General features: G+C 40.9%; 1 protein-coding gene across 11 annotated transcripts in view; it reads right to left on the bottom strand.

Annotated features, from left to right (window-relative positions):
• SEMA6A (semaphorin 6A) overlaps positions 1–27,965 on the bottom strand; it is a 126,818-nt gene that overhangs the window by 55,625 nt on the left and 43,228 nt on the right. For all 11 annotated transcript variants that reach the window (XM_023617833.2, XM_023617830.2, XM_023617834.2 and 8 more), the window contains exons 2-5: positions 8,133–8,270; positions 5,738–5,855; positions 1,291–1,351; positions 260–322 (exon numbers count right to left, since the gene is read on the bottom strand). In XM_023617833.2, coding sequence (XP_023473601.1) covers positions 260–322; positions 1,291–1,351; positions 5,738–5,855; positions 8,133–8,232 — 342 coding nt within the window. In that variant the 5' untranslated portion in view covers positions 8,233–8,270. The remainder of the gene's footprint in view (positions 1–259; positions 323–1,290; positions 1,352–5,737; positions 5,856–8,132; positions 8,271–27,965) is intronic.

Here is a 27,965-nt window from a genome sequence, read left to right as displayed (position 1 = left end):
GGGGCAGCCAGCTTTATGTCCACAATCCCTAGTGCCCCTAAGTGGTTCATGATGCAGCCCTAGCAGCTGTTATAATGTTTCATCACATTAAAAGCAAACTATTTGTGCAAATTAAAGCCTTCAATAAGTTGATGGAAAAAGCAATTACTGGGGGAAAAGGGACTAGCATGATCCATTCCGCCTCATGGTCTACGGCTGGAGATAACAGTCAAAAACTTAACCCAAAGTGGCAGCTGCAGGAGAAATGAAAATTGCCTACCTTATGTTTTCCCTTCATTCTGCATGTGTCTACGTCAGCCTGTCTAGATTTCCATGTCAGTTTCTGCAGGGATCAAGAAAGAAATCAATTAGAGCCCAGAGATTGTTGCATTTGATTTTAGAAGTAAGAGTTCCCTTGGGGAGACTAGAGGCTGAACGTATATTCAGTGAAAGCTTTCCGCACCCTCCTCCATGATTAATTCACCATAACAACAAAAGATTAGAGATGGAAATGTTCATTTAATTTTGGACTCCTATCTATTCATTAAACTACAAAATGATCTTCTCTTCGAGATAAAGATAAAAGAGAAAAGAAAGAAGAATAAACAAAAGTGGGGAAATAAAATATCCAAGTTAACTTGCTAAATTATGCTGATTTGGACAAAATACATGTCCTTGCCCTTTCCTTTCAGTTGATAAATCAATTTTCATATAACAGGCTTTTTCCTTAAAATATGGAAGTCATTTTCCTAAGCATAAAGGGGACATTCACTTTAGGTGGACAAAGATTTAATTCAGGTTACACTCCCTCACGTAAATTCATGGACTGAAGGGCTCGTCTAGTTCTATGGCAGATTTTATTAACTAAAATACCTCCATGTGGGGTTATAACGGAAGCTTAGGTTATATTTTATGTCCGTCTGAAATGGATAATGATCAAATTCCTGAACCACAACACTCAAATCAAACTAACACTGCAAGACATGGAAACATAACATTGAAACATTTGCGGGACAAAATTTTACATACGAAAACTGATATTTTCCAAACACAGCAATATTTTATTAAAGGAATTTAAAAATTGCCTAAAACTCCAAAGTGTTTACCCACACGTATTCAATGAATAAACTATGAAATACATAACTGTTTCTAAATATATATTAAGCCCTAACTTACCACCAAATTAGGATTTCACAAAGTGTTCAAATTATTATTAGTTATTTCATCTTAATTGATGCATTTAAAATACATATTCTCTTCAAAATGATCCTAAGGTCTTTCATTTCAGAAAGATGGTTTTAAACTACTTACTTTGCTACAATAAATTTCTTCTGTGTGTGAGGTGTCTATATCAACAGTATAAATATGGTCCCTAGGAACAAAAAAATTAATACAATGTCAAATGCAAGAATCAAGAGAGTTCATTTTTTTCCTGAATGAGTACATATTTCATTCAAGGCAGATAAATCCACACCCATGTTATTAAAAAATAAGACATCTACATCCAAGAAAAAGGGAAGAGTTCAGCCTGCAAGAGATGCCTCAGGATCACATTTGGCACCTTCTGACAAATTGTGGCATCTTGCTGTGAGAGATACCTTTTAGGAGAACTTTCCTGTAGTCTCTCTCATACCAGAGCTATAATGTCTGTATATATGTAGTTCAGGAGGGAGGACTCTGAAAGTGAAATTGGCCCCCAAACTGGAACACAGATGGCTTCACATGCCCTTTCAGTATTTTGAAATCCATGTACCAAACACTTAGTATTCAACATGCCACATTTGTTCATCTAGGGGCCTAACAGAAAGCTACTCTCCATCTCCATCTCTCTGTAGAAAACATATTTTCAGTCGTAGCTTTGATGATTTGATTGACAAGATGGAAGACGATAAAGGTAAAATTATTTCCAGAAGCCACTCTTTTCTTCACACAATGATGGTCAATTAAGGTCTAAAATGTACTTGAGCTAAAGTTTACGTTTCTTGCTTCTGTTCACCTTCCTGTTTTGCTGAGAATTTGGTTGTCTTTAAGATTTGCTGCCAATCTCCCCTTGGAAGGAGAGAAATAGAATCAGCAGCTCAGGTGTGGGGCTATATTTAAACATCCCCTTCTGTGTGAGCTGAGAACAAGGGCGTTTTTGTCTAGAATTCAGAAGAAAGAAAAGAACTACACTCAACCGGGGAGATGGGGGGCTAGTGACGGAAAGCAAAACAGCTCATTTTCCCTTGAAATAACATTGACTTTTTCTAAAATGCAGGAAATCCTGGGGCTGGAAAATTACCCACAGCTTTAAACCCCGACCTCAAGGCTCCCAGGCACTTTCAAGCCCCCTCATTACTTAAAAGAAAGGGGGGTGGGGAGAAAGAAAAAAGGAAAGAAAGAAAGGAATTATCTGCTGTCAGGATTCACTTGAATTTTTTTTTCTCAGTTCTTCGGAAATCTGTTTGCTACTGCTTTTAGGGAAAGTACAACAGAGAAAATAGAAATAAAAACAGGCTCTCTCATGTGAAAATAAAAGGAGAGGGCAAGGCGGTTGGCTTATAAAATTCCTCTGCCTGCTACTGAACTGTGAGTGTGGGGTGTGTGTGTGTGTGTGTGTGCGCGTGTGTGTGTGTGTGGGGGGGGGGTGTGAGGGGGAGAATGGGGAGCCTGTTTTGTAAGTTACTGAATTGGGAAGTTCTTCAAACATCAGTAGGGTGCCAGAATCACACTGCCCTTTAATTTCAAGGCAGTTTTATTGCATGCGTTTATTACTTGGTTGACTTTATTGGTGGTTCTGTGGGTCAGCTCATTATTGGAATGGAATTGCCTCTTACTTTGGTATCAGGTTTGAGATGGCTCTAGGCTTTTCCTTGCCCTGCCTCCCCTTAAAACTTTGAGTAGGACCGAATATATGAATTGTAAATTAACAACTGATTAATATGCATTGGCAATTCCTCAGAAAGCTCTAGGATTGCCCCCTTCTGGCATGGCCTGTTTATGTTAATTAGCAGTTGGGGGATTAAAAAAAAGAAAGAAAGAAAGAATTTACAAAATGGATAATAATAAAGCAGAATTGAAAGTGGTTCTTGCCGTCAAGCTTGACTCAATCCCTGGGTTCTAGATGGGACTGGCTTCCGATTTCTGACACCAATTGTCTAGCAGAATGGGGAAGCCTTTTAAAAATAGAATTCCATGAATGAAATCTCCTTTTGGAGAATGGCAATCTTTTTCAACATCCAGGAGATCACACTGCCCAGAGAACAGAAATAGCACTTTATGCTCAACCACAGACCAGGGTCGGGGGTTATTCCCAACCACCGGTGTGTGCATCCTAGGATTCATACACTGCTCTTACTGAATTAAGTTATTTGAACACAAACCGATTTAATCCAGGACTTCCTCTTCACCCCTCCAGTGAGCACCACTGAATTGTGTTGCCATGGCTCAAGACTGGGGGAAGGATTTAACTACAAATCGTGTTACTTGCTGCCTAGGAGCCTGGATCTCTCAGGGCAATGTTGAGAGATGTGAAAGCAAAGGGAGAGGGGAGATCCTAAACATGGTGGCCACAGAACTCCTTTAGGAATTTTCTTAAGGGTGTATATTGAAGGGAAGTGGCTTCATATAGAGTAAAAACCAATATGTCAATATTAGGGTGTTAATGAAAGGCAACTCTGTTTTACAGTTCTAAAAAATGAATGTGTTTCTCCTTTTTTTCCTTCCATTTCTTCTTTCTCCTTTTTTGGGGTGAGGGTTAGGATAAAACTGTCTTTGTTTTGGAATAACGGTCACTTTTAAGTTTGCATAGCACCTTGCTCCTCGCTCAGGTGCTGCCCTGGACTTGCAGTCCAGACCCATGCTACAGTCCATTATACCATTTTTTCCCCTAGAGACTCAACTGCAAAGTGAACAATTCATGGAAGATTCTTGAGGCAACCTATTTCTCACAGATGCAATGTTTAATCATTTGTTTTGACTAGCCTTTAGATAATTAGGTACAAATCTAGTCTTCCAACCCTGCTACATTTAGGAAACTAAAAATGATATTTAAGAAGGAGCTGAGGGGCCGGCCCTGTGGCCGAGTGGTTAAGTTCATGTGTTCTGCTTCGGTGGCCCAGGGTTCGGATCCTGGGCACGGACATGGCACTGCTCATTAGGCCATGTTGAGTCAGTGTCCCACATGCCACAACTAGAAGGACCCACAACTAAAATATGCAACTATTTACTGGGGGGACTTGGGGAGGAAAAAAAGCAGGGGGGAAAAAAAGAAGATTGGCAACGGTTGTTAGCTCAGGTGCCAATCTTTAAAAAAGAAGGAGCTGATATTCTACCAGAGAGGTGGCTACTGAGGACCTCAGTGGAATGCTTTTTCATGAATACCCACAATGGCTATGTCCTTGGTCTAAGGCTATTAGAAGGTTGTTGTCAGGACAAATAGTACTACCTCTGTTGCTCAGTGGGCTGCACAGTACAGGGAACAAGGGCCCAGACCCTAGAACAAGAAGACCGTCCTGGTTCAAATCCTACCTCTGTCATTTTGACCCAGTCATTTCACCTTTCTGTACCTTGGTTTCCTCTTATAAGACATGGGGATAATAATAACTCCTTCTCATAGGGTTTTTTTCAGGATTGAATGAATTAACATTTATAAAGAACTTACAACTCTAACTGCAATTTATATAGCACATACAACTAGTATGTAGTACGTCAGTACTTGTGAAGTAAAATTTTTTAAGTGTTTTGGCATTGCTCCCTGTGCCCAAATATGGGATATTTTGATCTTGCAGGATATTTTGATCTAGCCAATGGTTCTTTACTTTGTTGCATAGCTTGTCCATTTCAGAACATCTACGTGGTTTAAAAGAATCAAGCATTGTCATTATTTACCTGTTCTTCACCTATGCTCACAGACAGACAAGTACCACATACACAATCTCTATTTCTTCTTCCCAGTGTGAAATGATTAATCAATCTAGACCCAGGTAAGAACACAGTGGAACCCCACAAGATAGTCCTCCTTGCTGCTGTTCATTTAGAATTATTTTGAATGAGCTACACGCCCTCAAAATGGGAGCTCATATATTGTTAGAATCCCAAGATACTTCATTAAGATAATCTAATCCAACCTCTCATTTGACAGAGGACACTCATGGCCAGAGAAGTTGTCCAGGTAAATTAAGAGGAGAATTAAAACAAAAGCCAAAATCCAGGTGATCCCTGTATAGGCAACATTCTTACCATGCCATTCAGCCTTAGGACATGGTCTGTTTAAAGGACAGTTCCCCAGTGGATGAGTATTTTCTTACTAGATCCAAATCAAAAACTATTCTAAAATGGGTGCTACTGCCATTCTGTTAAAGAAATGATTTATACTATATATTCATTGCAAAATTACAAACACGTTTAATACACACACACCTACACACACACTATGCAATGCATATTTACCCATTCAACTTAATTTAACAAATAAGTATCAAGGAGAGAAGCACTGTACTGGGAGCTTGAGTAAATATTTGCATACATATTCAAGATAAACAGTGGATTACTTGAGTCTGAGCTCCAAAATATGCAATTATTTCTATCTAAATCCACATAAAGTTAAACAGACAGAAAATCTTGAAAGAATGATTGCTTGACAAATTAAAGTAGCCTTTAAATTAAATAACACTTTGTTTGGGAATGTAATGATCTTTAAAATGATGCATAGTGGGTACATTTAGGTCTTAGGACCTGCAGATGGTGTGGAGGCAGATGTGAGGAAAAGCCCACTCACCTAGCAGCAATGTAGAGGGTTCTATTCATGATCATAATCATCTGGATGTCCAGTTTGTGCCTCTGTGTGGTGTTCCGTCCTGGCTTGTGGCCCACAAACACCGGATACTGTTTTGTATCTGTGAAAAGAGGAGATGGGGGCAAGAGAGGGAAGAGGAAATCAAGCCAAGAATTGACAGGGCAGGGAGAGGAGGGCAGCCAGAGAACAAAACCATACTTAAGTCACACCATGCCACCATTTTCCATCTCCAATACTCCTGTTATTTTAGGAAATACTATGGTAGAAGAGTGCTCTTTAAGGATGATCAAGTTACAGTTTTGTTTCCAGATGATAATAAGCTTGGACCTCTATTTCTAAGTGTCACAATTTCTGACTTGTCCCTCTTTCTGGGGGTTAAACTTGCAAGTGAACTCTTTACATGAAGGTGCTCTTTTCTTCCACAGTTTTCTTTTCATCTTCTTTAGAGTGCTAAGCCTGAGGGGCAGTCTGCCAAAGATCTTGTCTCCGGACAAAACTATTTCAAAGCAGCCTTCCCATCAATCACCACAAAGGCAATGTGGTCTGGAGGCGAAAGCCCTCGTCCAGGAGCCAGAAGAAAAATACAGTCTCCACAGGCGTCCAGTTGGAATAATCTACTATTGAAGGCAGCCCCGCTAGGTTGGTTGGCATTCTAGGAACTGTGGGAAGTTCACTCTAGAGTTAAGCAATTGGCTAATCTCACAGAAATGGGGGCTTTGACAGGACAGGGTCAAACTGAGTGTAGCCAGTGGGGTGATCTGGAATTTTCCCTGACTTGGGGAGTCAATGAGCATATTTCTCCTTCCTACAGCTCTCTTAGCCGAGAGCAGGTAATTTGTAATAATATCAGACCTTTGGAAATACCTACATCTCAAAAATCTCCCTCCCTTTAAACCTACAATCTCCTGAGCACTGGCAATCCTCCAAAGAAACTAAGGAGGGAAGAAAGATGAGTCACATATAAAAGGAAGTTGTTTTCCACTGGGGGGTGTGTGTGTGTATGTGTGTGTAAATAAGACTTGAAAACCATTCACAGGTTTATGCTGAGACCCCTGCACTTTAAACCCCTGTAGTATCTGAGCTTTACTCACAGTGGGCGTCTTATTAGAAAGCCTTGATATATTTGACTTGCAATCAAGTTTAGTATGGGATTATCTTGTGCTTTCCCCTCCATTCTTCTGACATTTCATTTACCCATTTATCAAGGAGCTTGCTAAAACAATTCATGTCTCTACTATCAAGAATTTGAGTGTCCACTGAAGTATGATTTTCAGCAGCACATTTGGGCTGGGGTCTCTTCTGTACAGGGGCACCACAGATAGATTACCTATCTCAAATGGAGATAAATAAATTCTTATTGAGGTTTGGTTAATTCTTAATAAGGAATGTTTAACCTTGAGTCAGGTGGACTCTGCCACTTCATGAACAATGATCTTGAATGACACAATTTGGTCCTTAATCGTGCCCTGACTTTTGTTCTCTCATTGCTTTGTATGTCCAGTGTTGCCACCTCACCTTTATGTAAAATTATTGCTTTTTCAACCTAGACCATCCAGCAGAAAGTTGGGCATTGATGGATCTCCCTTGTAGCCCATATTAATGTTAAACGTCTGTTTTATGGTTCGTTCAATGTTTATTTTGGGATAATGACTAGGAAAATAGATATTTGGGTAAAATGCTCTCTTTCACCTTTACTGTCTTAAGATACTTTATCTTTTGGAGAGAAGAAAAAAAACTAGCAAATTGGCTGTCCCATCCCACACACAGGTAGGGCTTTCCTACTTGGAAGAGTCAACTGACTTCTCAAATCATGTTGCCTTCTACCCTCGACAACGAAGCAGAGACCAAAAAGAAGTTATAAACAGTTAAAAAGGGTCCTCTGTGAATTCAAAGTCCCTCTACCCAAGTCTAGCAAGGATATAACTTGTAAGTTAAAAAAATGTTAATTTTTGCCCCTAACTTTAGGGACTCCAAAACAGTCTCATTATTTTCTGTTCTTGTCTTGTAACAATGCCCATGTATTAGCTACATGTGAAAATGTACAATACTGGCAATACTCAAATGATAGTGATATTCTCGCATAGCTGCTTTTCCGGCATGAGCATGGCCTCCTTGTAAAAACTGAGGCTTCACTGGCGGTATTGAGGAATGTTTCAAACCTTCACACGTGTCCCCACAACACCTCGTTAACAGACTTACAGAACAGTCATTCCACCAATTTGACTAGACATGAATTATGCACCTTTGCCATCTACACAAGTAAAGTGACTAACAAGTCTCCTATTTTACTAAGTTTTTAACTGTTGTGTTTTGCTGGCTGATGCAGGCTAAAGTGCTTGCAGAGGGAGAGAGTGAGAGTAAGATCGTGGATACTTACAGTTGCCATGCGAAATACTGATTGGCTCAGAATCTTCTGGGAAACCAGCCCCAGCAAAGTGTAGCAGTGTGAAATATAGCAGCAAGGCTTCTGACCTCATAGTAGTTCAGCGGGCAGACTTTATTTCTCTACTTCACCCTGCCAAAGAGCAAAGAAGGAATTTTTGTTTTTGTTTTTGCAAGTCAGCTTTATTCAACACCATAAAATGAAATGGCCCTGAAGATAAATTTAAGAGAAAAAGGGCCTCTGCTTCATATCTTTCCCATTGTGAATTCACTGATTATTATGTTTTACATAAGGACCCTGTATCCATTGTCACTACTCCCTCCTTCCCCATGCAGCCGAACCGTTGTGCAAAGTTTCTCCAAACCCATGACACAGAGCCTGAGTTCCTGGGTCCTGAGCCAGCTTTAGGCCATTATAGGGAGCTCCTTCAGAACTATGAAACTGCATTCCAAAAAAGGGAGAAACTGAGATAGCATTTCTTTTTTTAAGGTAAATACTTTTCTTCTTCTCAGCAGGTTTACAGTAGCATGGTATCCCCCAGACATGCTTTATTTGGCCAGCACAGGATCTTTAAAAAATTTGAAGTAGTTGTCAATATTGAAAAATTAGGAGGTTTTTAAACTTCTTTATAAAAATCAGAATATCTGACATATTGACCTAAATGACAATTCCCTTCAGGCACCACGGTCTCAACCCCAACACACAAACACACACACACACACACACACACACACACACACACTCTCACACATGCACACACCTACGACTGGCTTTGTTCCCTGCTTTCCATTACCTTGATCCCTCAGTTGAGATTTTTGCCCCCAATTTACATAATTCTATAGTGGCCTTGGACATAAAGAAAATCACATGATCTAGGTTTAAAAGGAAATAAATGGATCCTTTCAGGTTCTATGAAGAATACTAAAGGGAGAATCTGAAACCACATCCTGAAATGGTATTGTTGATTAAAAAAATCATATCTCTGTATATTTGAGTCTCAAATACTATGCAATGAAACAGTAGTGAATGAAAATGCCAGATGTACTGTTCTACCCATCTGTATTTTCTTAAAGATGCTCTTTATGTGTAGAAAAATTCTCCTAAATCTTAAAAGTAAAAACAATCCCATGTGGGGCTGCTGGATACAGTAAAAGAAGACTCATCACACAGTAAATACTGCATAATTCTCAGGCATATTTCAAGTAAGTGTTGATCTATCAGGGAAATTAATGTAAAATAGGGCTAATCTTTTCATCTTTCCAGAGTAATAAAGCCTTTGAAGTAGCCTGCCAAAGATTATCTTTTTTGAACAAAGCTATTTTATAGTAGTCCATCAATCATTTAAGATTTGTGTGTAGAAAAGTCAAATTTAGTAACTTAGATGTCTTTGAAAGTTAATTTGGCAAACAAACTGCTAACTTATGCTTTCTAGAATACCTCTTAATATTAGATACCCATGCCTCTCTTCTTCATGCCAAAAAAGCATTAACAAGTCCCAAGTGTTGCATCGCAACTTATAATTTCACAGACACAGCTGGGTCTTAATCATTTCTTCAATTGAGAAGTGCACATTAATTAATTTGCTTTATCTTGAAAATCAAAGCGGGAGAGAGGTTGAGAGAAAAGCCTGAGCAAGTCTGCATCTCCATCTTTGATGTGTAGATTAAAATTAAACTTTAAATGATTACTTGTTCACAAGGGTGATCCATTACCAAGAGACATAAACATATATTTAAAGACAGGTTAAAAGCAACAGTGTATTCATTCACTTATTTTCCAGTTCTTCCTAGTCTGGAGAACCTGAATCCAAAGGGAAGAAGCTCTCTGGTGCCCTTATTTGCTTCTCCTGGCTCCCGTTCAGTATAACTGAAAGGGGAGAAATCAGTTACAAGAGTAACTAAAACATAAACCAGACACCAGTCAGCTGTTAGATTTCACATGAGAAAGTATATGGGGAAGAGGAAGTGGCAACATTTACCAAGGGCTCAAGAGCAGTATTATAGTATTACGGGGAAGCATACTACCCCAGAGAGTTTGCAGCATGTAATGGAAGAAGAATGGAGACTCAAAAGGCTGATTCTCATTCCTTTAGAAATCTTTGGGAATATATGTTTACTTTTAAAGATGAATTTTTCTTGACATGACAAATGAGTCTCTATCTTTCCACAATTGCATTTATCTTTGTACAAAAGTCCTACAAGCTAAGGAGACAAAGTCCTGCTATTTTCTTAAGTCTCCCAATTTTAATTTTTTCCATCTTAAGATTTCATGGGTTAGATGCAAACTTCTCGACCCTAGAAGCTGGCAGGAAGAGCAATGCCTGCAAAAAGATCTATTATGCAATGCCGTCTTTTAACCCTTACACATAGCCAGGATCATGGCTGAGAAGGGTTATTTAAATATCTCCAGGTTTAAAGTAAGGCTCAATGACAGGAAAAATAGCTGTTCTCTGTGTCTTTCTATCATCATATCACCAAGTTGTTAACAAGTACATTAATGGGTGAAAGTATTCTGGCAGTACTGGTTAATCTTGGCTAGTCCACATGAACACTACAATTTTCTTCAGTTGAATTTTTGATGTATTTTTCCATTCCTAACAACTTTGGGCTCTAACCTTTGTAAACATGTAGACAATATATTTTCTTGTTGAAATGACCACTTTGTGGAGAGATCCCAAGTCAATCACATTGTCATTTCCCATCCTGCAGAACATGGGCTGGGTCTCCCTGCTAAGACCACAGCAATACAGACTACCAATAGCCCTGGAGAATAAAAACAAACCGGAACTTTCCAGTGAGTTTCAAAATCTTAACTAGTTGGGAGGCTGCAAATAAAGAGGTTCTTTAAGTAATTTTTAAAACTTTGAAAAGTGCTACCCACATATAGCATATTTATAGGCATCCACACACATTTGTTGATTTTCCTCCTTGTGACTGAGCTTATATAGGCTTCATCTGACTTAGACTTAAGCAGCTATCCAGAAAGTTAGATAAGAGGAAGACTGTCTATGTGAGAATTCTAAACAAAAACATTTACTTCAAAAGGATAAGCTTATTATCCCTGAATTTTCCATCTAATTATCTTAACCTTCCACTATTCTTTCAGCCTGAAGAGAAACGGCCTTTGTAAAATACACCATTGCTATAAACCGCTAATTCTACTCTTCCTCAGCCCACAAAATTCATGAAAACCTTAAGAACATTCTTAATTTTAATAGGCATCTGCTTAGTAAATTTATTAGATCTATCTAGGTTCATTTAAAATTAATTGTACAACTTTGAGTCAGATGGGCAAGAATTGTGTTGACTTTCTACAAACTCTGAGCCCAGATAAAAATTCTGTTACTAAAATTTTTCCCTTACAGTTTTTAAGATCAAATTGAATAATAAAACTGTGATCTGCAAATGGTGTTGTGACTACCGGCTGCCATGGGCTAAATGGACCGTGCAGAAAGTTAACTGGCTAGGAAACTAGGCTTCAGGTATTCCAGATTGAGGACCAAACAAAGGGGGCTAAAAGAAAGGTCTGTCCGAAAATCCTGTGACTGCATTCATGTTGATCACTGTTTTTTGAAATGATCAAATATTTTCAATAACTGGAGCTTCTATCCACTCCCCATCCCCAATAACCTTGTCATACAGCAGGTCACTGTGCCAGCAAAGCACGAAGCAAAGGCGATGTCACTAGAACTGGAAATGGATTCTGGAGTCAGAAAATGAGGTCACAAATTGTCACATCTGACTTCTGATTAATCAGGTTAATTTCCTAAGAGCCACTAGGATTGGGAAGCCATGACAAGACTCCCCAGCCAGAGCACCACTCACACTTACCCCAATACTAGTTCTAATCCTCTGTCCAACTATTCCCCCAAATCGTGACCTGGAAAATTCTACTTGGGCTCACAAACTGGTAGGACTTGGCCGAAGCTGGCTCACAGAGAAGAAGAAAGCTAAATTAATTGCCAACACAGGAAAAAATTAGGAAATTTAACACGCAACTCCAGATTTCTGGCTTCTTAAAAAGAAAAAAATCAGAGATCTGGCCTTGCTGGCTGGCCAACATTCCACATGGCCAACACTCCGGAGCCGTGCAGTGGCTGCCCAAAGTAGAGGGGCTGGTCTGCTCCAGATGGAAACATTCCCACCACTTTCCATTGTTTTAGGAAACTTTCTTCACCCACTAACCTCACCTGCTGGACCCCTGAAGCTCTGAGGGCAATGTCCATACCACTCAGGAAAAGCACATCACTATTGCTGCATGAAGTGTTCTGCTTGTCTTTACCAGTATCTGCAAGTTGCTGTGTGTCAGTCTTAGCAAGTGAACCTGGTGGGACACACAAATGAATGGACGTTGCTTGTTTTAATGACCCAGTTGGGCTGCTCCACTCCCCACCTGCATGTCCATCCATAGCAAACAGTGCACAGTGCATTTGCCCTTGGACTTGCTGTATGGATGTTACTTGGGTCTGATTTGGTACAACAACAGCATCTTCCAGAATGTTGGCATCCAATGAACATTTTCATAATAAGTGGTAATGATGAGAAAAACAATTTATCTGGAAACTTGCAAATGCAAAGTGCTCTTGATAATAACTTTAAGTGTGGCCTAGAAATAAAGGGGAAATGATGGTAGTGGCCTTTTTTTTTCTTGTGAGGAAAATCATTTACTACCATGTTTCGGTAATTCTTTTAAAAAGCGAATTTTCTACTGACATCATAGGAAGTTTTAAAGGTAATCAATAATTCAGGCTGTCATTAATAGAAAGAAGGGCAGGCTAACAGTGTGACCCTGAACCAGGACACTCCATTGTGACCCATTTCCAAGGCCACGGACACCATCTGGAGGTGTGGGGTTGGAGCGAAAGGAATAGGAGTTGAGGCGGAATGGTGTACTGCAGCTCCACACAGTGGGAGGGACAATGGGAAATGAAGTTGGGAAAGGTAGTCTTGCTCTGGTGGTGATTGTATCAGGCACTCTCTGAGATTATGGCACAGGTCGGGCAGAAAAAGCTCTATGTGCTTGGGTGCATGCTCTTTCCAAAGAGAACAGGGCTGATTTTTTTCTACGTTCTTTCTTGGTTGCCCCTAAACTGCATGTGGTTTGGAAACTCTAGGGGTAATCAGTGTATCAGTGAGTGGTACTGTATTTGGCAAACGCAAGGGATGGAACAGGCTCTCTTCAACATCCCTATCAGTGGACCACAATAGGCACAGCATGCAAGTCATGAAAAGTTCCTTGAGCCAGAGCAAAGATGCCCCAGCATGTGACACTGCCTAGTTTCAACACCAGGGCAAAGTTCAAATCCCATAAGCCGTTCTAACCTGGCCAAACAGACCCCCGTCATTACCATTTAATCAAATTCGGAGTTTAGTTGGGTTTTACACTAAGGGTAATATTTTCATTTTTATTGCTCCAGATTTCTGACCATATCATCTTTGTCTTTACAGGGTGACTATCTTTAAAAATCTGAAGTGAAATTGTTGTAAAAGCTCCTACATGAAATCAAACTATTGCTAATAACACAGGGGAGCAGAAAGAACAGAGGGTAACAAGATGGGATTTGAAGGCCTGTTTCAGGTACTAGCTGGGACCTCTGGCAAGATGCTGAGGATCTATCAGCTTCAGTTTCCTCATCTTTAGAGTGGGTAAAAGTGTCTCAAGATTGGTTGTGAGATAATGCAGATAAAACTATAGCCCTCAATAAATGTTTGATTATTCTTCAGCTGAGATATTAAAAAATGCCTTTTAATAGCTTTCCTTGGAATTCCTTAAGAAATTCTCAAGTTGGCCCCAGATTACCAAGTGGTGTTTTATTTCTTCAGTGGGAGAAGAAGCCATCTCCTCTTTCTCTTTCTCTCTCTCCCTCCCTCCCTTCCTCCTTCCAGGTCACTAAGCTTCTTATCTCTGGAGGTGGGCCTCTGGGAGAGGCAGGAGAGTCTGTCTCAAGATAACATAACTCACATTGTGTGATGTTTAAAATGTGAATCATAGCACTTACATGAGTGCAAAGGAAAATAATGAGGTGGAAAATGGAGAAAGGATCGGGAGGACGTCAAGGTTTATGGAGCACCTTGTGTGTGTGAGCAATATATGCATATTATTTTATTTAAACATCATAGCATCCCAGGGAGACAGGCCTTATTATCTCCATTTGCACACAAGGAGACTGAGGCTCAGGGAGGGTAAGTAACTTGTCCAGGTGGCACACAGTCAGTAAACACAGCACATCAGTAAAAAGGGGAAACAGGAATGCAAACCCAGGTCTATGTGACGCCAAAATTTATGTCCTTCTCAGTACATCAAAGAAAAGGGAACAGAAGGAAGGTTGGAAAGAGAGAGATGTTGGCATAAATGGAAACTGTACTTAAGATAATAGTTGAATATAGGTTGATGCATCTATGCTTACGTGGACAGAGTGGCTGAAAGTCCCTAATGGCTTCAGTAATAAAAATCTATAAAAGGAGTACACAGTTGCTTCCAAACATGTAGGCATGCAAAGGCTCATTCCACTTTATGGCCCTGTGATTGCAGGCTTAAGGTAATAGAAAGATGCAAATGATTCCTCAACCATAGTTTTAGGAGAAATTGATTATCTTGTGACACCACTGTGTTAAGTGGAATCACTTGCCTGCTTCAGCCCCCTGTAGTGATGTTTTAAAGTCAATACATCATAGAGAACAGTGGCTGTTATGAAGGGTACAAAGAAGGCTGCCTGCTTCAGTAGCTGATAGATGAACAGATGTGGACACCCTCAAGTCAGAGTAAGGAACCTTTGCCCAGAGAGAGGTGGGAGAGCAGGCGTTGGTGCAGACAACCCAGCTGGCTGAAGGCTGGAGACCCGTCTCACAGAGATCTGAACTGCTGATTATTCTTGCACCAGAGGAAAATTCCAAGAATTAAAGAGTGTTTAAACAGCAGGTGTCCTTTACTGGTCTTGGCAGCCCAGTTTCAAGGACTGCAGCATTAAGAGGATGCTACTGTCCACAGGATGCATAGCCGGGCCACAGGGAACACTTCCCAAATGGGATTAGGAACAACCTGAGTCCACTGGTCCTGGGTGAAACCTCTACTGTACCCAGTCTTCAGGGACCACGTTGGCTATCTGTTCGTGATACTGCATTGATATAAGGTTCATGCAAATGAAAAAAATAGCTCTGGCCTCTTAATAAAGCATCTGGTCTTTCTCTCCTCCTCTTCTCAGCCATTAATAAAGGCATAAAAGCACCCATTTTGGAGGAAAGGGAAATGCCACAGACCGAACTTCAACACATTTTGGCGAATGATGACGGCATTCAATGGGGTATAATAATAAACATCGAATGTATAATAGATGTTCTATTTTAGATCTGAAACCACTGTCACAAAGGAGCAGAAAAAAAAGCTGTGAATTCAGAAGTCCTTTTAGAAAACAAAATTTTTCCGGAAAAATAAAGGTTGGCTGTAAACCTATTATCTTTTGAGGGGAGAAGGCAAGTCTTATCTTTCAGGTGATTCTTTATGACAGCTTTCTTTCTTTCTACCGACATGGCCCCTACCTCCCCAACACACACACCTCTGAGCCAATGCATTTAAAACACTTTGCTTGGAGGTTTCAGATACAGTCTACTGGCTCATTAGGACTCTGCCGCTAAAGTCATGATCTTAGCAGGCCTGAAAATACCATGGCAAACGATCACGATCTCAGAAAGCTACAACAGTCCCAACCATGTTTACCCACATCACGCCCCAGATTTTGCCATCTCCATCTTTTTCAACTTTTATAATATTGGTGAACACAAACATCTGCTCCACAGGCAGAAACAAATAACCCCCTTATTTTACTGTTAAGGAAACTGAGGCCCTGGGAAGGGAAGTCACTTGCCAAACGTGGTACAGCTCAAAAGTGGCAAAGCTGGGCGGCGATTGAGGGTGCCTGACTCCTGCACCGAGCTCTGCTTACATTACGCTGCTTTCAGAAAGGAAGCCAAGACTCATTCATTTCTCCTTGGCTTGCTGCCTGATGTTCATTACTTCCATTGCCCGCTTTCCATCTTACCAATTCCTGGCTTTGTGCTGGGAGCGCAGGCTCTGTGCTAGAAACTGATACAGACAGAGATGGGAAAAAAAGGTTCCCTCGCCCCCCAGAACCTCACTCTTTAGCAGATGGGCCTGACAGCTCCTGCCCATTGTCCCAAAAGAGAACACATAAACAGACAACAATAATTTTTCAAAAAGAACTTAAAGTTCTGTGGGAAGAATACTTTCTGGAGGGTGAAGGTGTCGTGGAGGCATGCTGTGGGACATTCAGCGAAGGCCTCTGATCGGAGAAAGCCTTGGCAGGTCACATGATGGTTCACTGTGGACTGTGGAGGGGATGGAGGAGGGGCAGGTGGGAAGACAGTTTGGGTAGAAGTACCAGGTCCAGAGAGCAGGGCATTAAAATGAACAATTCCATGTCACCTACACTTTCCAACACTCAAATTGGACTGTTTCACTCTTTGTGTAGGGGATTTCAAATATCTGTCTAAAGTAACGGATGGATTTTTTCACTTCACCCAAAGTTTGGTTTAAAGAATTATAACTGAGAATAAAGATTGTATCTGATTACTTTTCCCTCCTAAGAATATGGCAGAAGAAGAAGGGGCAGAGGGAAACTCTGTGGTACTAGCTCCGAATACTGGTATTTATTCATTCGAGGGGCTCAGTATGTGAGTTATTTTCACATTATTCTCCCTAGTTTTCTATACATTTGTAATTTCATTAAAAATAAAACAGAGGGCAAAAATAACACGGTTAAATTGAAGGCACTTTTTTCCTGGCTCTTAGAAAGACATTTGCAGTAACTTTAAAGGGAGCAAACTAGAGATATTAATGACTGGAATTTTCCATAAACCTTTGTCAAAATCCTGAACTGATTTCACCTAAAATAAAGCAATTGCTGCCCTTTGACAAGACAACTCTCCCTAATAATTTCTCCTCCGTTTCCTCTCAGTGTAGTTCATAGAAAACAGAATCTCCTAGCCACAACTCTCAGCTTCTGGCTCCTCACTTGGCCTAGGATTGCTCGGGCTTCCACCGCTGCAGCGACGTGTTCTTTCCCCATTTTGGTGTGGAAGTCAACTTCAAACATGGCTAGAAAGAAAAACAATCGCAAGCCTCTCCTTTTTAAGCACTGAATTATATCCCCCAATAACAATATCACCAATCACAGATGATTGAAACTTTGACCAAACCCTACAAACTCTTATTAATTTTTTGGCAAAACAGTCTCAAGATCAGGAAGCGAGTGAAAAACACTTCCTTGAACTAGACTTTTCGAATCAGGTTCTCTGGTGTTCACTGCATGCCATCTTTCATTGTATTCCTTGTCTCTTTCAATGAGCTCTGATGCCCTCCCAGTACACTGAAAGCCAAAAATAGAGTTTATGTTTGACTACAAGCTTCTAGTTGTATAGAGAGAGACATAACATCATCTCAGGATCTGCTTCATAACAAAGCACGATATTGCTGACTGTGCTCATCAGCAGTAAAACATCTACGTACACAGCAGATTATCTATATGTGTGTGTGTGTCTAGACACCTCTAGAACAGAAATGAGACGGGAGCATTATCTCTTGAATTTCCACAATTTTCGTATATTCTTTAGGAAATTCATTTCACGGATTAAAAGGAAAAAAAAGTCCACTTTATGTCCCAATGAGCTGGATGAAAAGTGCAAACCCGTACATTTAAACCTATTTAAATTTATTATTGAATTTGGTAGATATTGCTAAGTTCTTCTGAAATTAATGATATTTTTATTGGCTTTGTTCATCTTCTTTACACACAGAAAGCAGCTCATTGGGCTGGCTTAATTTTCTTAGGGCAGGGATCAATTTGAATTGGGGTGGACAGAGCACCATTCACTAGATGCCTCTTCCCAAATCAGTCAAATCCAGCAATAACACTCCCTAAAATGATCATTTTTTTCAATGTGAAATCCTACCCTCAAAATTAATAACTATTTCCGAACATCCTGAAAATAGACTTCCTTAAGGCCAACAGGAGTTAAGTTCCAGGAAACGATGAGTTTGTTTAAATGTCTGTACCACTTACCAACTTAATTCCTTACACAGGTGACTCAGAGGTCACAGTACAGAAACAGGCTTAAAGTCCTGGTCCCTGAGATGCAGGGTCAGCATCTGGATGCACTAGTTCGGTGGCAGTAGTTGTTTTTAAATCTGCCTCATGTCTCTGTAAGTTTCAAGGTGAAGAAGACTCACTTTTGTCTGTTCCTCTAGATCGAGACGAAGCAAGTTGATTTTGGACACACAGATACACAATCTCTTATTTGCAATTACAAAATTAAAAAAAAAAGTTTTTTCCTATTCATTTGGTGACAAATCTTGACCTGAACAGGTATGAGGCCATTTATATAGTCTTTGTTTATCCCTTTTAGTATGACTATTTATACATTTCACTGCAAAAATATTAGTGGGTTTGGTTACTGGATGTTGTCCCTTCTGGGGTATAGGTCCCACGTTAGTTTTCTAAAATCTGAAAAATTAAAAATTCTGAAACACATCTGTTCCAATGGTTTCAAAAAAAAGAGACTGTGGAACTATATTCCTTCATCCCTGAAGAGATTAAAAACAGGATAAAAAAGGAGGAGAAAGGAGATCCTTTAGAGCAGAATTCCAAACACTGGTTTTGCTAAACCCAGGAGCTCTCTAAATATCCCACAGTGTATTGTCAAATTCTCATAGAATTAAAAAAATGTGATCTTATTTTATTTATTTTTTAAAACATACATCATATTTTACTAGTAATTCAGAGATTAGGAAGTGCTGACTGAGTCATCTAGTCTTAATTTCCTCTCTTCTGTGCTTATAATGACAAGGTTCCAGGCTCCTATCCACACAAGAGACGAACAAGAACAGGTTTCTGCAAAATGAGCGATGTCTCAAAGCAGAGGGTGATCGTGGCAGAGAGGCTCTCAAAGCCTCTCATGGCTAAACAATAAAATCCAGCAACAGCAGAAGTGACTGCCTCACCAGGCTCAGCAGCCCCCCACCTAGGTGAACTTCATTTTAACTCCCATCTGACAGCCAACTCCACGCAGTTGAGCACTCTCTCTTCTCTCTGTGTTAAATGGGTAGACTTCACAGGCTGTTTTGTGCAGTTGGTGGTGGTTGCTCCAAAAGAATGTCCATAACGTCTGCAGCCTATAATCTTTCTCTCCCCCATGGAATGACCCTAGTAATGGCTTCTTCCAATCCCTGTAATCAGAGGGAACTGTCAGCTGGCAGTATCTGCCCTCTACTTTGTTATATGGACCTGCCTTTAATTTTCAATTACCTGCAACTTTCTTTTCATAGGTAATACCAGTAGGTTGAAGAATTAATTAATAAAATGAAGAATTTGAATTTCAAGACTCTTTTGGGAGGACAACTGTTATTCTGGGCAATGGGTGGGGGTGGCAGAGTTGGGAACATACTCTCTTCCCTTCCTCTCTGAGAAGCCCCTCTGCAAACTGCCCTTCTCCTTTCTTTCTCACAAAATGGACACTGGGCATCAGGCACAATGGTAATCAATTCTAACTCTGAGATAAAATGGAGGCAAGTGGTTAATAGCAGATAACCTGGACACAAGGTTAATCACTGCAATCCAAATTATCTCGGGGGTAAACAGCACACGGTTATCACCAATTAACCTCTGAATCTAAAAATAAATAAATAAATAAATAAATAAATAAATCACAATTCCCATAATTAATAGCCCAGCAGACAATCATTGTAATTACAATCTTTGCGAGAAAGACCAGAATCAGGGGGAAAAGCGAAATTATCCAATAAGCTTGAGTGTGACAGGCAGAAACCAAATTAAAGTGCTGAGGGTCAGACAAAAGGGAGGCAATAAATCAGAGAGAAAGCGAGTGTGAGACCCGTGCCCAGCCCAGCAGGCGTGCCCAGGCAGCTGGTCACCCCAGGAGAGCACGGGGAGCTCTGCACGCACATGCTTGCCTTTCATGGGGAGGAAATGGAAGCCCAGGAAAGGCAGAGATGGCTCTGAAAGCTACTCATCCCCTGGTTACTGGAAAGCACAGAGGTCCATCCATCTGGATCATCCAGGCTTTTACTAGCAAGGATTCGAAGGTCTGAGCAGTGAGATGGAAAAAACACAGCTATGGAACACATGGAGAGGGAATAAGGCATGCACTTCTGTTTGAAAGGGAGATTCCCCAGGTTCACTTTGAGTAACTGAAAGACTAAGGCAGAATAATTTTCTACTCAAATAGCAATATTCTTCCTGTTCCATTAACATAGTCTTCATCTCTCCAAAGAGTAAAAAAAGAAAAGTCATTCTGAAGTGTTATGCAAGAATAGGCAGATGTGTTCTTTGCATATCTATTTAATCAGCCCTTTCCAGCAGCACTAAGACATGAAAGAAGGGCCGAGTGTGCTCCGGAATCTTCAATGAGGAGGGAGCAAGGTGCTGCATGGCACCTGGGCAAGATCACCCAAGCTGGGACATTGCTTAACCACCCGAAAGTGAGGGATATAAGGATGCCTCCTCCTTTCTCAAACAAAAGATATATTTGAAGGCTGAGAGTCACTACTGGTAATTTTTCCATTATTTTGCAAGTAATTCTATTTCAAAGGAGCTTTGCTTTTGTACATCATTGGATTACTTCTTTAACGTTTTGGGAGTTACCAATAAGAACATGAGCCATGAGAAAATATTATACAAGTGTGTGGGCATTGAGAGGAGTTTATTTTCCATGTTCAATAAAATAAGAAACTGCCTTTGCTAGTGGTCCACCATCACTCACTCACTCGTTCATTCATTCACTCAAGAAATGGGTAAGTCTAATACGTCAAGCAGGGCCTGTGCTGGGGCAGTGGGGGATAGGGAGGACATGGGCTCAGTCATGGGTTCTGCCCTTAAGAAGTCCCTAGACCGCTGTGGGAGATAGTACATGAGCAGCTATAACAAAGTAGAAAGCAATATGAACATAAAAAGAAATATTAGGAGAGTTCAGACAACTGAGAGAACATCCAGATATTGATTTTACAACCCAAACACATGCCCGATCTGTCCACTTCTCTACATGCTACCTCTGATTGTCTGAGCCACCCTCACTCCTGCCTGGATGACTGCGGTAGCTTCCTAATTAGAATCCCTACTTCCACTTGGCCCTCCATCCACTACTCTCCACACAGCAACTGATGGTCTTTCAAAAACATGGATCAGATCACGTCCTTCCCCGCATAAAACTCTGTAGTGACTTCTTATGGCATTTGAAACAAAGTTGAAACCCCCTATCCTGGCTGCAAAAAGGGCCACCTATCTCCCTAACTCCATCTTGTTCCATTCCTGCATTTTCCACCCTGCTCCAACAGCCCTGCCTGGCTTTCCTCAAACACACAGCTCTCATTCCTGCCTTATGGACTAGCTGCTCCCTCCACTTGGAATAATCTTTCCCTCACCCCAGTCTTCATGTAGCTGCCTCACTTCTGTCAATAAGAACTCAGTTAAAATGTCACTTCCTTAAATAGGCCTTCCCTGACCCCCCCAAATAACCCAATGCCTTCTTTTTCATCACTTTATTCTATATTTCTGTAATGGATTTGTCCCTAGTTCATATTTCCACATTTGTATTTTTATTTGCTTTTGTCTGTCCCTCCCCTCCACTAGAATGTAAGCTTTATACGGGCAAGTTTGTCTTGTTAATTGTTGTATCTCTATGTTCTGGAACAAAGCTTTCTACACAATGAACTCTCAACATATATTTATTGAATAATGAATAAATGTTACCCCAAGAAAGAGCATCAGAATAATTTTTGACAAGTCAGTGTTAAAAAGAAAAGCGGAGATGCAAGGAGTAAGGATAGGCATTTTCAGATATTTGAAGAGAAACCTGGAAGACAGTTACGAGGGCAAAACTAAGATCAATGGGCTGAAATTATAAGGAGATAATTAATGCTCAAAATAAGGAGGAACTAGGGGGTGGGCCCATGGCCTAGTGGTTAAGTTTGGCATGCTCTGCTTTGGCAGCCTGGGTTCAGTTCCCAGGCATGAACCCACACTACTCCTTGGTGGCCATGCTGTGGTAGCAACCCACATACAAAATAGAGGGAGACTGGCACAGATGTTAGCTCAGGGCAAGTCTTCCTCAGCAAAATAAATAAAATAAATAAATAAATAAATAAGGAGGAACTTTCTAATAGTCCCAGTAGCACAAACATGGACTAGCCTACCTAAGGGGATGGGAGACCAGATGAGGGCTGGGGTGGAAGAAATATTGTCCAGGGGAGCTAGACATCGGATGTGGGGCTAGACTAGACAACATTTAAGGTCCCAATGGAGAGCCTGACTGCCTATGATTCTTGGATCCTCTGACAAGTCCTTCCTGCCACGTACTGAGGAAACACTCCTTAAAGCAGGAAACTACAGATGGTCCAGCAAAATCCTGCTGTTGACTCAAGCTCTTGCTGGAGGCTGACCATACAGCTTTGTTGATGAAATAATGTGCCCAGAATCAAACGAGCAAAGAGAAAGTCCTGAGGCTTTGGCCAGGCCTCATTCATTCAGGATCTCAGTTTGACCAGCTTTGTACAGGCATTAGGTCGGCAGCCAAAAAGTGTAAGCAAAAAGAGAGAAGGTCATAACCTAATGAGTATCATTGACAATAACCAAGTCTTTTGGGGTGGGAACATACAACACCCATGCTGCCCACTTCTTCCCATCTCTGCAAAGCTCAGAGAAGGTCTTGAAGTGTGGGATACAAAGTTAACCTCTGGTGTGTGGCCTTCCTGGAGATGAATGTCATCAACTGGCTTGTTACTAAGGCTCAGTTGCCAATGACATACAGAGCCCAAGAGATGATTTAACTCTGCTCTTGTCTCAAATCCCTTCCCAGTGACTCATAACTTTCTCCTGATACCAGAACAGCTGGGCCAGCCAGCTGGAGAGAAAACATACAGATGTTGCTGTCTGGAGTTGGAGGGGGCTATGGGGCTCTCATCTGTGCAATCGGTCCAGAATGCCTCAGTGGGCTACAGAATAGGGGTGTTTCCCCCTTCGCAGACAAGACATGGGTGGAGACGTCGGCTCTGTCTTGAACCATCTCTCATCCTTCAATATATGTCTTTGAGCAGAGAAGGCTACAGCTCCTCTTCTTTTGCGACTCAGAGAAGTTTTATTTCTTTTGGGAATATTAGATCCTTGAGCCAATCCAACTGGGCAAGGTATGAGAGATGGTACTCTGGCCAGAATGTACCACTCACCCAGATGTCTGGGCTTAAAACAGATCTCAAATTAGAGAATGTATGAAAGGCTGAGAAGTTAGAGGAGGGGTGGAGGTGCGGGGCAAGACAGAGATGACCTTTGTTTCTGAGAAAAGGATTTAAAACAAAGGCATAAAATTAGATTAGTTGATTATGCACCAGAAAAAATATGAAATATACGTGTAAAATCCTCATTAGCAATGGCTTGCTTCAGGCAACATCTTGTACATTGAAGGTACTTGTTAAATATTTGTTGATTTTGATTTAGTAGCTTTGATTATTTTTAAATATCAGCACATTGAGTTCTACAGTGATTGTAAAAGGAGCAATTTTTTTAATGAAAATTGAAATACAAGCCAAGTCTGACTGATTTTTAAAAAGTGTTGTGAATATTTCAGTTCCATTACACAAGCAACTAGTAACAGTGGTTGTCTGAGAGGGAGGACTGGGCGTCAGATGTGGGAAGGAAACTCACTTTTTATGCTGTACTCGTTTACGCCTTTTTGAATTTTTTTCTTGTGCATGTGTTTCACTTTTGGAATAAAACAAAACTAATTATTATTTTTTTTAGTCTATGTCTCCAGAGGCAATCCTGGAACTCAGGCCTATTCATACCTGCCAATTCCCATAGTTTTTCCCAGGATCCCGTCCCTTCACAATATGTTCAGCCAATGGTAATGTTCCAGAATACAAGATGAGGATGAGGGAAGTTTATAGGCATTGTAGTGTCAGTAGTGATAACTTCAGTTTATCTCTGACCCAGGTGGATATATATGGTGGCTGGTAGTTTATACAACACCATAAACCCACCCGCATGCCATATGAATGGCTGCCTCATTTATTAGCTTTGAAATAAAAATGTAACAAACTCAGAAAGCAGGGTGCAATGAAGTCAGATACAAAGAATCAGATGAGGTCAAAGCAAATACTCTTCATATTTTTTATTTCATTTTCCATAAACAAGATTCCAGTGCTGTGTATGGAAACCTTTTTTCCCTTCTATTTGCACGTTCATTTCTGGGCAGGCTCCTGCTGCCGTGTTCTCTGGCATCACTGCCCCTTCTTGGCATTCATCTCCTGTGGCAAAGGAAGGCCAGAGGCTGCTTCTGAAGCATCCCCAAAGGATGCCTGACTTTTGAGAAGGGGAGTGAGTGTTCTCTTCTGGGAATGGTCATCTTAGACTATCCCAGAGAAGTGGGGCCATTGACTAAACTAGAAAGAAAACAAGACTTGATCAGATGAGCCGAGAGGGCAGAGTGGAGAGCGACCCACTGTACTGGGACAGGATCCATGGAAAGTATCCTTCATCCTATCCCAGCATCCCTTTCTGGGAGGTGAGCTACAAGCAACGATCTCCTCCTTTCTCTTCTTTTTACTCATTTATTCAGCAAAGACTGAGCTAGGTGCTGAGATACGGACAAAAGCTCATTTCTTCCTCATCAGTTCCCCTTCTCCCCAGAGTCCATTTCAACTTCTGTGAAGTTGCTTCTCTCGCTGGTTGGGCCGCATTATGCTCCTCTTCTTGGAGCTTAAGGCCTCTCACTGGGGTGGGAGACAGTAGTTTCTCATTCCAATTTCAACTCCAACTTGAAACTTGGAGGCAAGTGCTGCCCATTGGAACACGCTTGTTCTCTTGTCCTCCCTCCACCAGTATATGCTGCTCTGTCCATAGGTAAATGCAAAATATAGATCATAGTGTGAGTATAAACCAGGGGTTTCCAAACTTGCCTGCACATTAGAATCGCCTGGAGAGCTTCACAAATTAAGGAGGCTCATGCCCCACACCCAGAGATTGTGACTTAACTGGCCCTGGGGTTTGACCTGGGCTTTGGAAATTTTAGTAGATCCCCAGGTGACTCCAGTGAGCAAGCAAGTTTGAGAACTGCTGATATAAACACAAATGGTATCCAAATTACAATCCTAATCCCTTCCATTTCAACGCCTTTAGCTACAGCCAGGGATAGTTAATCAAGATTCAAAAAACTGGTACTTGTGCCAGCTGCATGGAGTGCCTTTTAAAATTTCTACGTTTGCTTTGTGCCCACCTACCCTCGTGCCAAACCACTAACAAAATATAATTTAGTCCATTAAAAATTACAAGGAGCCATGCAGAAACTTCTTTTCCAGCATGGGGCTTGCAAAGTATTTTTAATGTAAACACAGACAAAAGGTATGTTCTCTTTTATGACAGAGTTGAAATAAAGCAGGCCTAATTAACCCACCCAGATGCTATGGAGTAGAGGCCATGTGAATACTGCGTTAGGAAGCCAATCTCGTGGCCTTATCAAAACAGCTTTTTTCTTCAACTGTGCCCTGGTAACCTGGGAAATATAAATTTTGATTACTGATTGCTGCATTGTTAGTAACTGACTATATATCATCAGTAGCTGGTCACCAGTGTCAGCCCAGACTTAATTATCTCAGCTGAAGAGAAAGTAACCCCATGAAAGAACTGTTTTCCAATTAAAGCAGCATAGAATATGTGATTTGTCTCTCTGGCGATATCCAATTCATACTGCTTTTCATGTTATTTGTATTGTCTTCTTTTCCTCATTACAAGCTCAGGGTTGTGAATCTTGGACTCCCTAACAAGAAACACATAAATATCAAGAGGGCAGCTGTCAGACCTTTAAAAAAAATCATGAACAGTCACCACCAAAAACACAACAGTAATTACAGAGTTTCCACTAGCAAATGCTACAGTTAAGGTTAAAGACATCTTTCAATGTAACCATTTATTTTCACAGGTTCCTAACCTCCTACAGAATGTGTGCATGACTACATGCACACACACACAATTTTTAGAAGATATTCTTTAGGAGTCAGATGTTCTATGTTTTGTCTTAGCTATTGTTGCAATGACAAGGAAAACATTTTCCTACTAGTACAAGAAAAAAATATTTTGGGTAAAGACCTAGGCAATACTGTCTCTTAACTCTTCATCTTCCTTATCTTGTTTGTTTTGACTGCTTTTAGTTTGTTATTTATTTCAAGGGAATGTCTGCCCACTTGCCTATCTAGGTAATTCTTTATCCCAGGAGCAAGTAGAAAAGTTTGTCTTCCCTGTGACTAACCCAACCCTGACTGCTTTGTAGACACAGGCTTTGAAGTCTGGGTTGTTTCAGAAAATATTTATTGAACACCTACTGTGTGCCAGACATGTACTAGGCACTGAGGATTCCTCAGTGCACAAAAGAAGTCTCTGCTTTCATGGAGGGCATATTCTAGTGGGTTTCCTTCCTATTCCTTCTGTCCATGGCTAAGTGGCCTTGGGTTAGTTATTTAATCTCTGTAAGCCTCAGCTTCCTCCACGGTAAAGTGGGATGATGATGCTTTCTCTTCATCAAGTTGCCATTTGGATTAAAAGCCCTTGGAAGCATAAATGTATGCTTCCATTTTCTTCTCAATCCCCTTTGTTCTTGGGGTTGGCATTTGGAAACTCATAAATATCCTCGTGTTTCAGCATTTTGAACTTTGTACACTTATGCATCACTTGGTTCCTAAAAATACTTCCTCACTGTAGTTTTAATTTTCCCCTTTCTCCAAGACTTCCCAGCTATAGCCCTCAGTGTCTTGCCTGGGAGTTGCCCATATTTTGTTTTACTTATGCGTGGCTGCCATTCTGAGAAGACGGTAACTGCAGTTTGGTGCTTAACCAAAATTTCACGGAAGTCTAAATTACTCTTTTGGGGGAGGGAGGGTTGCATTTCTTATGATGCGTTTTTCAGGGCCAGGTCAATGTAAACAGGAGGAACAGCCTGTGGTCACTGGTGTTAGTCATCATCTACCTGGCTCCTCTCTCTCTCTCCCCAACTACATTGCAAACACCTCAAAGAGAAGGGCCCTTCTACTTCTATTTATTTTCAGCAAGTTAAGTTGAGTATTTATTGTCTTTATTGATGAGCAAGACGCAGTCTCAGGCCCTGTGGTCAGCACAAAGATGAGGGATGGGTGACGTACAAGAGCTTGGGGAGGAAGCAGCATTAGGGGCCTCTCTGGAATCTTCTCACCTAGCAGTCCTAGGTGAGCACGCTGCCCTAGCGCCTTGCTTTCCTGCCTTCTGCCCAGGATTAAGAATATACACCAGGGGTTCAAGGAACTGCCCCTAACAATAAGGTTGAGAATGTCTCACGATTAAATTGAATTAGAGGATCTTGACGGAAGAATAGCTCTTACTGGATTTTCTTTTGCTTTCTTTTCTTCTCTCCTTCCGACTCTTTGTTTCTTGTGCTACTCTTCCCTCAACTAGTGTATTTTTTTCCAGTGCTTTCCCTCTGCCATCCTCCTCACCCCACCCACCTCATTTCTCTATCTCATTCTTTTTTTCTGTCTTGGGAATTGCAACCCTTCTCTTAAGACACTCTTCAAAGGTCACCTCCTCTGTGAAGTCTTCCCTGATCCCCACTGACAGTTAATCACTAATGTCTCTCTCTTTTCTTCCACATGAAAGAGCTCTATCATAATAATCAAATTGACATTTTTTGTTTACTAATCTACTCACACCACTAGACAGTGAACCTGGTGAGGGCTAACAAATGTTTGATGGATAAATAAATGGATGAATGAATGAATAATCGA

The sequence above is a fragment of the Equus caballus genome, chromosome 14, assembly GCF_041296265.1.
Source record: "Equus caballus isolate H_3958 breed thoroughbred chromosome 14, TB-T2T, whole genome shotgun sequence".
Lineage (NCBI taxonomy): Eukaryota > Metazoa > Chordata > Mammalia > Perissodactyla > Equidae > Equus > Equus caballus.
Note: the sequence above shows the minus strand (reverse complement) of the source record. Positions and strands in the feature narration are given on the sequence as shown.